The sequence below is a fragment of the Agelaius tricolor genome, unplaced genomic scaffold (assembly GCF_023055355.1).
Source record: "Agelaius tricolor isolate 1412-34295 unplaced genomic scaffold, bAgeTri1.0.p SCAF_31, whole genome shotgun sequence".
Lineage (NCBI taxonomy): Eukaryota > Metazoa > Chordata > Aves > Passeriformes > Icteridae > Agelaius > Agelaius tricolor.
The window spans coordinates 5,639,645-5,655,407 of record NW_027269291.1 but is presented as its reverse complement, the minus strand read 5'-3'; the positions used below and the strand labels follow the sequence as shown (position 1 = coordinate 5,655,407).

General features: G+C 56.1%; 1 protein-coding gene across 3 annotated transcripts in view; it reads left to right on the top strand.

The window, feature by feature from the left end:
- LOC139601444 (acid-sensing ion channel 2) overlaps window positions 1–15,763 on the top strand; it is a 499,686-nt gene that overhangs the window by 393,496 nt on the left and 90,427 nt on the right. Inside the window, exon 1 of one of the 3 annotated variants that reach the window (XM_071450542.1) lies at window positions 12,872–14,053. The exons of the other annotated variants lie outside the window; for them this stretch is intronic. Coding sequence (XP_071306643.1) covers window positions 13,514–14,053 — 540 coding nt within the window. The 5' untranslated portion in view covers window positions 12,872–13,513. Of the gene's footprint in view, window positions 1–12,871; window positions 14,054–15,763 lie in introns of those variants that run through there. 3 annotated transcript variants of the gene reach the window in all.

The window sequence follows — 15,763 nt, the reverse complement described above, 5'->3', positions numbered from 1 at the left end:
ACAGGGCCAAGTCCTCCATTCCCAGATTTTACAGCTGGTACAAGAACACGGGAGCAAATCCTCCCCTCATTCCCAGATTTACACCTGGTACAGGAACATGGAAGCAAATCCTCCCTTCATTCCCAGATTTTACAGCTGGTACAGGAACACGGGAGCAAATCCTCCCCTCATTCCCAGATTTACACCTGGTACAGGAACATGGAAGCAAATCCTCCCTTCATTCCCAGATTTTACAGCTGGTACAGGAACACTCCCATCATTCCCAGATTTACAGCTGGGCATGGGAGCAAATCCTCCCTTCACTCCCAGATTTTACACTGGCACAGGAACATGGGAGCAAATCCTCCCCTCATTCCCAGATTTACACCTGGTACAGGAACATGGAAGCAAATCCTCCCTTCATTCACAGATTTTACAGTTGATACAGGAACACTCCCTTCATTCCCAGATTTACAGCTGGGTATGGCATCACAGGGGCAAATCCTCCCTTCATTCCCAGATTTTACAGCTGGTACAGGAACATGGGAGCAAATCCTCCATTCCCAGATTTACAGCTGGGCATGGGAACAAATCCTTCCTTAGAGCATCTTCTTCCCAAAATAAAGGACTAAATTAAAAAAATAAAAATAAAAATAAAAATAAAAATAAAAATAAAAATAAAAATAAAAATCACATGGAGAAGTTGCTAAAACCCTCAATTCCTGCAGGAGGGAACTGCCCAAAAGCAGGGAGCAGGAAGGGTTTGATGGGAGCATTTCCAGTCAAGCTTTCTCAATTCTCCAGGGAGCTTTTTCACCTCCAGGGAAATTGTTTTAAAATATCAACTCCAGAGAGGAGATAGCCTTGGGAAAGGAAAACTCTTGGAGAAAATCGTGGAGAATCATCCAGCCCATTACCCACGGCTCAGGAAGCTCCATGTGCTCACCCAACCACATCCAAGGGCTGGAAAAGAAGGAGAGAGGGGGAGAGAGGAGTTCTGAATATTGGTGTATTCAATATTTTGGGGGAAAATACAGAGAGGAGACAAAAGAGACCAGGAAATGTCATCCTGGTGCCTTCTGCACCTGGAGCAGACCTCAGAGCGGGGAGGGAATGGATTCAAACATCCCCAGGAGCACTCAGGATATTCCTTCAGGGAATGTCTCTCCAGGAAAACAAATCCTGACAAGATCTTTGTGCCAAGGCAGAGTCCAAACATCCCTCCTGGAGGGAGGAACCTTTTCCTGCTGCAGTTTTGTTCCTCCAGGGCTTTTCCCACCCAGGAGCTCCATTCCTTTTGCCTTCTCATGGAATTCCATGAAGGAAAAAAACAGGGATTTGGAATAATAAAAAAAATTCCTTGGCAGGCATCAGAGGAGCCAAAGGGTGGAGAATGCAGGGAAGCATTAAAGGAAAGGGTAAAAAGGGTGGATTTTGGTGGGATACTGGGAAGGAAATCCTCCCTGGGAGATGAGAAAGGTGCCCTGGATCCATGCAGTGCCCAAGGCCAGCTTGGACAGGTTGGAGCAGCCTGGGACAGGGGAAGGTGTCCCTGCCATGGCAGGGGGGGCACTGGGTGGGCTTTGAGGTCCCTTCCCACCCAAACCATTCCAGGATTCCATGAAAGTCCTGAAGACTGGGATGGGAGAGGGAGCAGCTCCCAGGGGCTGGGTCCTGGCAGGAGAGAGGCCAGGACTGACCTGAGCCAGGTCCTGAATGTTGTCCCAGCCTGGGCCTGGAATGCTGCTGCTGTACCTGGGGAAACTGAGGCACACTGAGGGGTCCTTTCCCTGTGTCCCAGGGAAACTGAGGCACACTGAGGGGTCCTTTCCCTGTGTCCCAGGGAAACTGAGGCACACTGAGGGGTCCTTTCCCATCTCTTCCCAGTGCCCTCTCCCTGTGTCCCAGGGGTCAGATCCAACAGGGATTGAGCAGAGTCCTGTGAGCCCAGGGGCCCTGGGGGTGATCCCAGATCCCCCCAGGCTGGATGGAATGGGAATGGGACTGGGACTGGGAATGGGACTGGGACTGGGAATGGGAATGGGAATGGGACTGGGACTGGGAATGGGACTGGGAATGTCCTGCTGCTCCTCCAGGTGCCACCCCAGGATCATGGAGGCTGGGAAAGGTCACAGAATCCAACCTTGGACCAAATTCCACCATTCCCCTAAAAACTCATTCCCGGCTTTAACCTTGGCCCCAGCTCTGGATCCACGGATCCCAAAGCTCCTCAGGAAGGACAGGGGGGCCTTTCCAGAGGCCCCTTTGGGGCTGTCACAGGGATCACCCAGGCTGGAACAGCCCTCAGAGTCCACACCAGAAGCAATCCTGGTCCCTGCTGGTGCTGGCTATCCCTGTACAGGGAATTTTGGCCAGATACAAACCCAGACAATTCCCTGGCTGTGCCAGCTCAGCCCCTGCTCTGCTCCCTGCACAGCTCCAGTGGCATTCTGAGGCTACTGAGAGCCAAATCCTGCTCCTCATCCTTGAAAAAACCAGCCTGAAACTGCCCTGAAATCCAAGAAAATCCCAGATTTCCTCTGCTGGCAGCAGGAGCAGAATCCAGCCCAAAACATTCCAAGTTTCCTGGTGTTGTTTGTGGGTTTTTATAAAAATCAATGTCATTTACAATTACATAACTGCAAAAAAGCAGCTGAAAAACTTCAGGATGGAGCTTCTATTTTATCCAACCTTTTCTCCATTAATCTTCCCACACAACTGCTGTCACCATTAGGCTGCCAAAGGAAAATTGGTTGGATCCTTTCAGTTTGGCAGCTCCGCAGGTGGCACTCACCTGCTCTGCCTCCAGCCTGTCCTGCTTCCCCAGATCCCTGTGGATGCCCCTGGGCCTGAGGTGACAGGGATAGCAGTGGGACAGACCTTCAGCACCCACCCTGCAGCCTGCAGCCTCCAGCCATGGAAATCCACAGGAAGGAGGTAAAAATTCCCAAATTCTCTGGCAGCAGCCCCTGGTGTGTGGAGTTTGGGATCCCACACTGGGCACGGCCTGACTGAGCCCTGCTGGGATCACTGGCAGCATTCCCACAGAATCTGCAAGGAACTGGAGGAGCTTTGGGGCTGTCAGATTGGATCCTTTGAAGGGATTTTTGACAGGAATTGAAGCTTTTTTTGATGGAGAGGGGGAGGTTTGCTGTGAGCAGAAAGGGGCTGCTTCCGTCGGGAGGAGCTCTGAATTCTCCCCCATTTCTGCAGAGTCTGGGAGCTCACAGGGAGCAGCGTCAGGTCAGGACTGTTTGCGCTTCCAGCCTCATCCCCCAGGTGCTGCAGGGGTTTTTACAGTAATTGCATTAATTGATTTCCTCCAAGGTGAGCCCTGTGCTCAGCCAGAGCCTCCAGAGCAGAGTGGGGATGAACCAGGATGGGAATGCCCCAAATCTCAGGGCCCTGTGGTGTTTGTGAGGGTCCCCAGGACGAGGTGAGAGATGAGAATTTGGCTCCACGTTCTCAGGAGGCTGATATTATATTATATTATATTATATTATATTATATTATATTATATTATATTATATTATATTATATTATATTATATTATATTATATTATATTATATTATGCTATACTAAAGAAGGAGAAGGATACATCAGAAGGGTTAACAAGAATGAATAATAAAAACCTGTGACTGACTCCTCAGTCCAACACATCTGGACTGGGATGGGTCATTAATTAAAAACAATTCACATGGAACCAATCCAACATTCACCTGTTGGTAAACAATCTCCAGACCACATTCCAAAGCAGCAAACACAGGAGCAGCAATCAGATAATTATTGTCTTCATTCCTCTCTGAGGCTTCTCAGCTTCTCAGGAGAAAATCCTGGGCAAAGAGGATTTTTCAGGAAATATCATGGTGACAGGGCCCCTCCTGTCCCAAAGCCCCCAGCTCTGGGTGCCACCTCTGGAATCATCTCCAGCCCTGCTGTTCCATCCCCGGCCATGTCCCAGACCAGGCTGGAGGGGTTGGAGCACCCTGGGATGGTGGGAGGGGTTCCAGGTTGGGAAGAGGAGGGGTTTTAGGGTCTGTCCCAACCCAAACCATTCCAGGATTCCACCATTCCCCACATGGCGTGCCTGGTTTGGAAAGCCAGGAGTCTGCTAAGGAAGGCAGGAGCCTCCCCTGAAATGGAGAATGTAAACCCTCCCCACCCCTACAAATTGCTAAAAATTTTAAATTAAGGGGCTCTCAGGCAAAGATATGGGAGAAGGAAATAACAGTTCTTTAATAGGGCAGAAAATAAAAGGATAAAATAAAGAATGCAGTACACTAGAACAACACTGCCAGAGTCAGAACCCAGCCTGACACCCTGTGGGTCAGGCTGTTGGCAGCAGAACCATTGGAATTGTGGCTCAGCCCTCCTGCAGTGTCAGGGCTGGTTCTGCTGGAGCAGGGATCCTGGAGAAAGGTGCAGTCTCTGCCTCTGAAGATCCAGGGGAAGGAGAGGCAGCTGCTGTTCCTCTGGGGAATCCAGTGGAGAAGCTGTGCTGGTGTTCCAGAATCTCAGATTATATCCAGGTAGGAATGCTTGGCTCCTCCCTCTGGGCTCACATCTTCCAATGGGATGCTGTAGTTCTTATCAGCCATGCAGGGACATTCCATAGCTGTTATCAGCAGGTGTCTCCCAGAGGGAGGAGTGGGTGTGGAAGAGAGAAGGAAAGCTGCCCACTGAACAGAAGATAACTGCCATAGAGATGGTGATAGAATCCATCCTGCCTTGCACTCTGGGACACCGGGCCAATCACTCCAACCCCTGAATGGGAATTTTGTACAGCAGCAAATTTCCCTGCAATTCCTGTGCCACAAATCCCAGGATTTGGGAATGGGGAGGTTTCAGTAGCAGCTCTGGGGGCTGACCCAGGGACCATTCCAGGGTTGTTCAATCCCAAAAATTCCAGCCCAAACCTCTAAGTGGAGACTCCAGTCTGATCCAGGAGTTCCACATTTGTTTTCCAGTAGATTCAGGGAGTAAAGGAACTTCCAAACATGGTCCTGGTGCTGTGGGATCAGAGGCTGGTGTGGAGGTGACCCTTCCCTTCTATCCCTCAGGATCTGAAATCTCATTTTCCCACTTCTATCCTGCTGCCATAGGAGCAGGGGTGTGGCAGCCTCTTGGATTGGAAACATCCCCAGGTTTGAGGAGAAAGGGCTTTTTCCCTTTTTCCCACCTGGAAAGGGCTTTTTCCCTTTTCTCATCCTGCCAGGGGAGCCCTCAAATCCCTTGGAATGACAAGGAATAAACCTCAACTTAAGGAATTGCTCCCCAAACTTGGTTTGGAAGCCAAACTCCCTGAGGGAGAGAATTTTCCATCCTCTGCAGCATCCAAACACAGAGCAGTTTTCCTCTGGATTTGCCAGGTGCAGTGAATTTAAAGGGAGGGAAAAGGGTTCAGGAAGGGGGGAGTTAGCAGGGAATTGTCTCTCCAGGCACAGGGCAGGACATGGAACATTCAGCACGGCCCTCCCAGGTGTTCCAGAGTCACCCATGGGCTGCTGTGCTGAGCCTGTCCCCTGGGAAGCTCCAGCCTCCTCCTTTCCAGGTGCTGCTCCTCTTGGGAATGTGAGGTTTGGGGTCAGGGCAGGAGCAGAGGAGCCTCCAGCCCAAGCCCACTCCAGGCTTATTCCCATGGAGTATCCAGAATCATCCCCCAGGACAGGGAGGCTGGGAATTCCCTCCCACATTTCCCACTGTCACAGCTCACTGCCACATCCTGAGGTGATGCTCAATCCTAAATAAAGGTGTAGGTCCTGCCTGATCCTAAATGAAGGTGCAGGAGGTGCCTAAATCCCAAAGGAAGCTGTAGGTGATGCCCAATCCCAAACAGAAGTGTAGGTGATCCCCAATCCCAAATAAAGGCGATGCCCAATCCCATATAAAGGTGTAGGAGGTGCCCAATCCCATATGGATCAGCTCCATCCACATCTCAGGACCAAAGCCTTGAACAAGCCAGGTTTGAACAGCAAAATGAGCTCAGCAAGCTTTTCCTTCCCAAGATTCCTCTTCAATTAAAGCAGAACATCTCCAGTGGTGCCAGCCATGGAGCAGGAGGAGCCTTGGAGTGTGGCTGAACTGCCAAGGGAAGCAGGAGAGCATCACCCCTCCCTGCAGCCCCTCAGCAGCCAAAGCAGGAGCTCCCAGCCAGGAGCTGCCAGCCAATTCCAACCCTTCAGGAACTGGGGAAAAAGGAAAAGGAAAATAAACAGGAACAGAAAACCCCCAGGCTCTGAAGTTCAGAGGTTCAGAGGGAAAATAGGAATAATCTGTGTGTCTGAGAGACAGAAAACAGATAATATTCAATATTCAATACTCAATATTCATTTTTCAATAGTCAATATTCAATACTCAAATTTTCATTGTCCTCCTGAAGCTGGATTCATTTCCCAGCCTCTGCATGAGTCCCATGGATCCCCCCTTTCCCTGCACATTTCAGGGCTCCTTTCAAAGCTGTTCTTTTCCCTTTCCCCTTGGGCTGCCTGGATCCAGGATAATTCCAGCAGGGCCAGGGAAGGGGGGAAGTGCCCCAAAAGCTCAGGGATGGGGCACCAAGCACCTCACCTGGCTGTGTCCCTGAATTGTCCCCTGGGATGGAGGGACAGGACACAGGGAATGGCAGGGATGGGATATTGGGAATGGGGAATTGTTCCCTGGCAGGGTGGGGAGGGCTGGAATAGAATTCCCAGAGCAGCTGGGGCTGCCCCTGGATCCCTGGCAGTGCCCAAGGCCAGGTTGGACATTGGGGCTTGGGGCACCTGGGACAGGGGAAGGTGTCCCTGCCATGGCAGGGGTGGCACTGGGTGGGTTTAAGGTCCCTTCCCACCCAAACCACTCCAGGATTCCCTGATTTGATGCTAACATTGATTTGATGCTAATATTTGATGTCACCATCGCTGCTGCAGTCCCTCTTGGAGGCTGGCAAAGCCCATCCAAAGGCCCTGCAGGATCCTGAGGGCCCCGGGCCTGTCCTGAGCCCCCAAAGCTGGACAGGGCCTGTGGGTTGGGACATGGAGTGACAGGGCAAGGGGGCATGGATCCCACTGACAGAGGGGAGATTTTGGTTGCAAATATGGAAAACTCCTTCCCTGTGAGGGTGGGGAGGGGCTGGGATGGAATTCCCAGAGCAGCTGGGGCTGCCCCTGGACCCCTGGCAGTGCCCCAGGCCAGGGGTGGCATTGGGGGGGATTAAAGATCCCAAACCAACCCAAACCATTCCATGACTTCTTTTAATCTCTGGACAGAGTTTTGGGGCCCCCAGAGACAGGGGGAGGCTCCTGGCCAGCCCTGGAGTCACCAAAATGCACAGAGAGCACTGGAGCAGAGCTGGGCTGGGCCCAGTTCCAGGGCACTGGCAGGTCTGGGGTGCCCCATTCCTGATGGCAAAGAAGGAATTTGATAGGAAGAGGCCACAAGAACTTGGCTGTTTCATTTGCTCCAAAGAATTCCTGTTCAAATCCATCCTTCCCAAATCCAGAGGTGTTTCCATTTGTTTCATCTCCTCCCCTCACTTCTCCAGCAGTGAAATGGAAAATGGGGGGGGAAAAGGAGATAATTGGGAGGATGCCAGCTGTGAGCTTAAAATAGATCCAAATCCTTCCTCTTCCCTACCTGCAGAAGGAAAAGAAGGAGGTATTTAAATATCTATCTCTATAAACACATTTATTTATGGATTAGCCTTTATTGCTTTAAGGAATAATGGCTCTGCCAGGAAATGCCAATTAAAGCAGCCCTGCTAATTAAAGGCCATGTTACAGCCCTGGAGGTCATGTCTGGGGGGTCACATCTGTCCACATGTGGCTTCAATCCAGAGCTGATCCCAAATGAAACCCCTGGATCAGCCCTGTGTCCCCTCCAGAAGCTGGGAGGAAGGAGGATTGAATCCTTTGGGATGTGCAGGGATCCTTTGGGATCAGGGACCCCCATGGGCAGGGTCCACAGCCCAGCCAAGATCTGGCTCCTGAAATCTTCCCAACTGATCCTTCTGTGCAAGCCTGGAAAATCCCACTTTATTTGCCTTCCCCACACTGGGATTCCCAGTGTAATTCCCAAAGGAGCAGCCACACCTCACTTGGGCATTTGTTTGATCTCTCCCAGGTTTTTCCCTTTAAACGCACACAAGGAAATGAGATATCCAAAGTTTCCCTATTTTTTAATGTTTTGTTTTGTTTTGTTTTGGAGCAGGGTTGTGAAATCCAAATGTTTTTACTCCTCTGGTGCTGCTGGGGTGAAGCAGCAGATGCAGAAATCCTGGCACTATTTATGTGCTCCCAATATTTTGGTATGGATGAAATATTTCACCTCCCTGCACTCAAAACAAGCAGCCCCAAACCCCTGCAGCCCCCAAAATTCCCTCCATTCCTTGGGAGAATTTCCCAGCTGGAAGCCCAGGCATTTCTTTAATTTATTTGCATGAAAAATGAAACCAACCCAAGGAAAACAACAGCAGCCCCCCTTGGATGTTTGTGGGGTTCCCCAAAACTCTGCTGCCCGGGGTGGGGCTGTCACATCTCTGGGCTCTGAGGCAGCAGGGCTGGCTTTAGGGCCGAGCCATGGCTTCCATGGAAACCCCAATTTCCAAGTGCTCTGTGCCTTTCTGCCTCCAGCAGGAATTGTTTCTGCAGGGCTTGGGCAGAGCAGGGAATTCTTCCCAAAGCTTTGGGGGTTGCAGAACCAGAACAGGTTTGAGGCTCATTTTGCCCTCACACCCTGGGCTGTGGGGTCACACCTGTCCCCAGGGGCTGTGGGGTCACACCTATCCCCAGAGCTTGTGGGGTCACACTCAACCTCAGAGCCTGTGGGGTCACACCTGTCCCTGGGGGCTGTGGGGTCACACCTGTCCCCAAGGGCTGTGGGGTCACATTCATCCCCAGGGGGGTCACATCTGTCCCAGGAGGGGCTGTGGGGTCACACCCATCCCCAGATTCTGTGGGGTCACACCCATCCCCAGAGCTTGTGGGGTCACACCTGTCCTAGGAGGGGCTATGGGGTCACACCCATCCCCAGAGCTTGTGGGGTCACACCTGTCCCCAGGGGCTGTGGGGTCACACCTGGCCCCAAGGGCTGTGGAGTCACATTCATCCCCAGGGGGGTCACACCTGTCCCAGGAGGGGCTATGGGGTCACATCCATCCCCAGATCCTGTGGGGTCACACCTGTCCCCAGGGGCTGTGGGGTCACACCTATTTCCAGGGGCTGTGGGGTCACACCTGGCCCCAAGGGCTGTGGGGTCACACCCATCCCTAGAGGCTGTGGGGTCACACCTGTCCCAGGAGGGACTGTGGGGTCACACCTGTCCTAGGAGGGGCTATGGGGTCACAGCCATCCCCAGAGCTTGTGGGGTCACACCTGTCCCCAAGGGCTGTGGGGTCACACTCATCCCCAGGGGGGTCACACCTGTCCCAGGAGGGGCTGTGGGGTCACACCCATCCCCAGATTCTGTGGGGTCACACCCATCCCCAGATCCTGTGGGGTCACACCTGTCCCCAAGGGCTGTGGGGTCACACCTGTCCCCAGATCCTGTGGGGTCACACCTGTCCCAGGAGGGGCTGTGGGGTCACACCCATCCCCAGATTCTATGGGGTCACACCTGTCCCCAGATCCTGTGGGGTCACACCCATCCCCAGATTCCATGGGGTCACACCTGTCCCCAGATCCTGTGGGGTCACACCTATTCCCAGGGGGCCCACACCCATCCCCAGGGGGTGTCACACCCATCCCCAGGGCCTCCCTGGATCCCAAAGCCCAGCCCAGCCCAGGCAGGGCTCTCTGCAGGATGGGCACATCCAGCTCACATCCAGCTGTGCCCAGTGGTGCCAGGCTCTGCTCCTGCCCCCAGGGATGGTTCTGTGCTGGCAAAGGGATCCCATTCCCAGCCCAAGGGGACCTGAGCCCCTGCCTGGGGACAGGTGGCCTTGCAGTGTCTGCCCCTTGTTCTCCTGAGAGCCAAAAATCCCCACCTTTGTATTGCAGGGGCTGTGGGAGCACCACATCCAGCACAGGAAGGTTGATCAGGGAATCCTGGAATGGTTGGGGTTGGGAGGGACCTTAAACCCATCCAGTCCCAATCCCTGGGACCCCTCCCACTGCCCCAGGCTGCTCCAAGCCCTGTCCAGCCTGGCCTGGGACATTCCAGGGATCCAGGGGCAGCCCCAGCCTCTGCAGGAATTCTATTCCAGGGCCTCCCCACCCTCCCAGGGAGGAATTGTTTCCCAAAATCCAAGCCCCATCCTGCCCCATTTGATCCCAGCCCTGTAATTTCTCCCCCTGCCATTGGTCCCTAAAAGCTCAGCAGAGCAGAGGATGTCCCAGAGCTCTCTTGTGCCTGGGGCCAACCCCAGGGGATAAAACCAGGGATAAATCTGCTGTTCACTCAGCATGAGCTCAGTTCCAGCAGGAACCGCTCAGGAGAGCAAGGGAATAAATCCCAGAAATCCCCTGGGATGCTCCAAGGGACACAGGGCCAGGGAAGGGGGCTCCAGTCTCCCTGTGAGGCTGGGAGAGGAGTTTGGAGGGGGATCCTCCCTCCCTTTGCTCCCTTCCAGGATAAATACTGATACTAATAACACTAATACTAATATTAATACCAATACTAATATTGACACTATCCAGCAGAACAAAGTTTTAGGATTTCCTCTCCACGGGATTTCAAGCTTTTCTTTAATCCCTTTTGTCTTCACCTGAGTCGATGTTTGAGGTGAAAATGAGGTTTCAAAAGAAGCCAAAGGTTTTGTTTGGAACAACTTCCAATAGTTGCCTTCCTGTCCCCTTTCAGGGGCACCCGGGGGATGTTTTGGGGAGGGGATGGTGGGATTCCCTCACAATAATTCACTGAATTTGTCAAACTACAGAACCCCAAATCCATTCTCCTCCAGAAAGAGGAAACTCACCCAGCTCGAGGGATAATTTTCAAGTGACTTGTTGGTTAATTAGCAATATTTCTGGATCAGCTCAATTATTTCTTATTGGACTTAATTAGGTCCAATCAGCCTTTAAGCTGCTGTGGCTGCGTGAGGAATCACCCAGGGCTCGGATGCAGGGAATGAGCTGCTTTCCCAAACTGCAAACATGGAGAGAATTTCCAAAGGCTGGGGCCATGTCCCACCAGGGGATACCTTGGAATTTCATTGTCAGGTTTCCTTTGGCTTTGGAATGTTTTCGTGGGGAACCTTTTGGATTCCAGCTCCAGCTGGCCTTGGCCATCCCACCGCCCTTCGCCAGCTAATTTAGAAAAATTGCTTCCCTCTAATAAATCAAGGAGATATGAGTGGATCATTTGGAGTGGATTTCAGCTGCTTCCCATGCAAACCTGCTGCTCTTTCCTTCACAAGAGCCCCTTTTGCCAAGCTGCATCTGCCCAAAAAAAAAAAAAAAAAACCAAAAAAAAACCCCAAAAAAGAAACAAAACAAAACAAAACAAAAAAACCAAGCCAACCAAACAAAAAAAAAAAAAAAAAGAAAACCCAAAAAAAAACCCAAAAAAACCCAAAGAAAAACCTTTTGGAGAAGAGAGAGAGCTGAAAGTGAGGGCAGGGCAGGGCTGGGCTGGGCTTTGCCTGCCAAGGAAAGCTGTGCCACAGGGCTGGGATGAGCGTGGAGAGGGAGGGAACTTGGGAGGATGTTCATGGTCGGGCACCTTTTATTTCCTTGGGTTTATGGCAATAAATTATGGATAAAACAGCCCCGGCCCACCTGGTGGGGAAGCACTTGGGATGCTGATTATCCTGAGAGGGAGCAAAGGGGAACAACTCCCAGTGCTTTCAACAGGCGGCAGGGAAAAACGAGCCGGGATCCGCCGGGAAAACGGCAGGAGAGGCTCCCTGGAGCTGCCAGAGACGCCGCTGGCATGGATATGGGAACTGCCGGCCTCTCCCACTCGGTCCCGAAAGGTCACGGCCGGTGCTGGGCTGCTGGGAGGATTCGCTGCTCACGAGCGCTGCTAAAAATGGGAAAATGCTCCCGAGCATGGACACGAGCTCGGGAAAAAGCAGCCGAGTTATCTGAGGGCACCTGGCTGAGCTCAGGCAGTGTTTGTGCTGCTGCCACCGCCCCCGCCCTGCGGGGCTCAAGCTCAGCCTCTCAGTCCCGTTTTCCCCCCGTGTTTTAGGACAAGGAGCGGGATTTTGGGCCGGCTGCCCCCCAAGCCGGGGCTGCTGCACGTTCGCAGCTTTGCCACAATAAAAAAAGCAACTCGCCGGGAGAGGCTGGAGAGAACCAGGCTGTAACGACTCCATCTATTGGGTAAAAATATACGGCTCCAAATGCACAGGGAAAATTAATTCCGAGGGAAAAAAAAAATATCAGAGGGGATTCGGAGCAGTTACCGGCACTTACGGCTTAATTGGACACAATTAGAGGAATGTCTCTCTGTACTGTTTGAAAGCAAAATGAAGGTAACGGCAGCGGCTTGCAGAGATCCGAGCTCATCAATCCCGAGGAGATGCCAATCCACATCCCGAGTTATTCCCGTCGTACGGGGTGTTAAGGGAAAGGGGCTTTTGATGTCCGATCAGGGCAGGAGGAGCCCCTGACCCCGAAGGGCTCCTCAGGCTCGGGGTGAGGGGCAGCGAGGGGCGGGGGCGATGCTTCCCGGAACGCGTTTCTGCCTTTGCCGTTCGTTCCATGGAGCCGAGGCGCGGGGAGCGGCGAGCCCGGAGCCCCCTGCACATCCATCCCCCCCTCCTCGGAACGCAGCGGCCGCACGGAGCCCGCTCAAGCCTCGCCTCCGTTACCCCCGGCTTTCCTTGATATTATGTTCTCCCCCGGGGCTGCTGAACAGCAGAAAAACAAACTCCTGCCGGAGGAGGGAGGAGGCAGCGGGGGGGCCGGGGCCGGCGGCAGCCGGGGGATAACGGGGGGCGGAGGAGGAGGAGGAGGAGGAGGAGGAGCGGGGGGCTACTCCGGGAAAGCAGCAGCGCGATCGGCGCCGAGCATCGCTCCCTCCGCCTCCCGAGCGCCGAGCGGCCGGGACTGGCACCTCGGCAAGCTTCGTCCCGCTCTTCCTCCTCCTCAGCCTCCTCCTCCTCCTCCTGCTGCCGCCGCTCGTAGCCCTTGGCCGGGGCGCGCCCGGCGATGGCAGCGCGGGGCGGGCGCGGCGCGGGGCGGGCGGGCGCGGGCCGGGGGTAGCGCGGGGGTCCCGCAGCGCTCTCCCCGCCGGGGTCCCGGGGTCCGCGGGCTCGGAGCCCGGCAGGGTCGCGGCGGGGCTCGGTCGGTGCCGGTGTTGGTGTCGGGCGGGGCGCGGCACCGCGGGATGTGAGCGGCGCGGCCGGGCAGGGACAGGGGCAGCGACAGGGACAGGGGCGGGCGGTGCGGGCGGCGCCGGTGGCCCCGGTGGCCCCGGGCCCGGCATGCCGCGCTGCCGGAACTGCCGCCCGCCGCGCAGCTCGGGGCCGCGGGCCGCCCGCGGGCGCTGCCCCCGCCGCTCGGGGCCGCAGCCGGCGGGGGGCCCGGGGATGGCGCGGCGCTGCTCGCCCTGAGCCCGGCCCGCAGGAGGACGAACGGCAGGAGGAGGAGGAGGAGGAGGGGAGCGCCCATGGCGCGGGGGCGCCGGGCGCCGGCGCTGCGCACTCGGCTGCACGGGCTGCGCCTCATGTGCTCGGCGCGGGCGGCGCCGGCGCGCCGGGCGCTCTGGGTGCTCGCCTTCTGCACGGCGCTGGGGCTGCTGCTGGCCTGGTCCTCCGACCGCCTGCTGCACTGGCTCGCCTTCCCCTCGCACACCCGCGTGCGCACCGAGTGGAGCCGCCAGCTGCCCTTCCCCGCCGTCACGCTGTGCAACAACAACCCGCTGCGCTTCCCTCGCCTCTCCAAGGGCGACCTGTACTACGCGGGGCACTGGCTGGGGCTGCTGCTGCCCAACCGCACCGCGCGGCCGCTGCTCACCGAGCTGCTGCGCGCCGACGAGGCGCGGCTGCGCTGGTTCGCCAAACTGGCCGATTTCCGCCTCTTTCTGCCGCCCCGCCACTACGAGGGCATCAGCGCCGACTTCATGGACCGCCTGGGCCACCAGCTGGAGGACATGCTGCTGTCCTGCAAGTACCGCGGCGAGCTCTGCGGCCCGCACAACTTCTCCGCGGTGAGTGCGCGCCGGGAGCCTCCCCTGCTCTCGGCTTCTGTCCGGGGTCCCCTGGGTCGTGTCGGTCTGGTCCCGGTTCATGTCGGTCCAAGAGCCCTGGCTCGTGTCGGTTCTGGTCCGTGCCCCCGGTTCGAGTCAGTCCAAGAGACCCCCGGGTCGTGTCGGTCCAACAGCCCTGGGTAGTGTCGGTTCTGGTCCGTGTCCCCGGTTCGTGTCGGTCCAAGAGACCCCTGGGTCGTGTTGGTTCTGTCCCCGGTTCGTGTCGGTCTAAGAGCCCTGGGTCATGTCGGTTCTGGTCCGTGTCCCCGATTCGTGTCGGTCCAAGACCCCTGGGTCATGTCGGTTCTGTTCCCGGTTCGTGTCGGTCCAAGAGACCCGCGGCTCGTGTCGGTTCTGTTCCGTGTCCGCGGCTCCTCTCGGTCCGAGGGATCCCGGCTCGTGTTGGTCCCGGTCCCTGATCCCCGTTCGTATCGGTCCAAGGGCATCCCTGGCTGATGTCGGTTTAAGGGACTCTTGGTTGGTGCCGGTTCCGCTCCGTGTCCCGTTCCCGGCCCCGCCGCTCGCTGCGCCTTTGCCCGCGGTGCCCGGAGCGCTCCGGGGTCGAAGCGGTCCCGGAGGGTCCCGGTGTGTCCGGCAGGTCCTGGGGTGTCTGGCAGGTCCCAGAGTGTCCGGCAGGTCCCGGTGTGTCCGGCAGGTCCTGGGGTGTCCGGCAGGTCCCGCATGGCCGGGCAGGGTCTCCCCGGCCCGGGAGCCCCTCGGGAGCTCCCCGCGGGTCGCTGCCCACCGAGCGCTTTCCCTCTCGCTGGTTTTTGCACCGGCTCCTAGTGATGCTCTCTGGTATAAGGGGTGACTGTCTGGCGTGTGAGGTGCTGGCTGCTGCCTTGGGTTTTAATGAGAAATAATTAAATTAATGTCGCACCATCCCCGCCGCTGCCTTCCCACGTTCCGCGTTGCTCCCAGCGTAGTCGTACCCAGGTTTTTGCCCAGTCCGAGCCGGGGTTCCCCAGGTGGCTGCGGCGCGGTCCGGCCCTGCCCTGCCCATCCCGTCGGGCTCTGCTCTGTCCGGGCTCCTTCGGCTCCCCGTGCATCCCCTGGATCCGCTCCTTCGGGACTTCTGGAGCGCTTTGGGATGCGGAGCTTTGCTGAGCGGAGGTGATCCCAAAGGTGTTTGAGCCCCGATTAACCAGCGGGGTTTGGGATCAACCCCAAAACTCGGGGCAGGGCTTTACAAACCGCTAGGAGCGGGATCCCTGCTTGGGAGGACCCCGGTGGGACTGTTGGGAGCTCTGGTGTGTTGGAAGGTGAGAACTGGAGCCAGAGCCACGTGAAGGATCCCCGGGAGCAGTGGGATGCTGATGGTGCTGGAATATTCCGGTGCTCTGATCTCTGCGGGCAGCGGCTGGGGCTGAGCATCCTTAAACGGGGGCTGGGGTCTGTGAGCACAGAGCAAACTCTCCCTGGGAGCTGGATCCCGGCTCTGCGTGCGCTGCAGCCGGGAAATCAGACGGAATTGTCCCTTTGGGCTTGTCACGGCAGCCGCTAAACTGTGCAGGGGAGGAGGGAGCGGCTCCCCGCGGGATGGAGGAGCTGCCCCGGCTGTGCAGGCAGCAGCTGCTGCTGCGAGCGGCGGCACAGCTGGGGGAAAACAGAGATAAAACGGGATTTTGGGGCAGGCCCTTTCCAGCAGCAGGACAATCCGGTGCCGTGGCA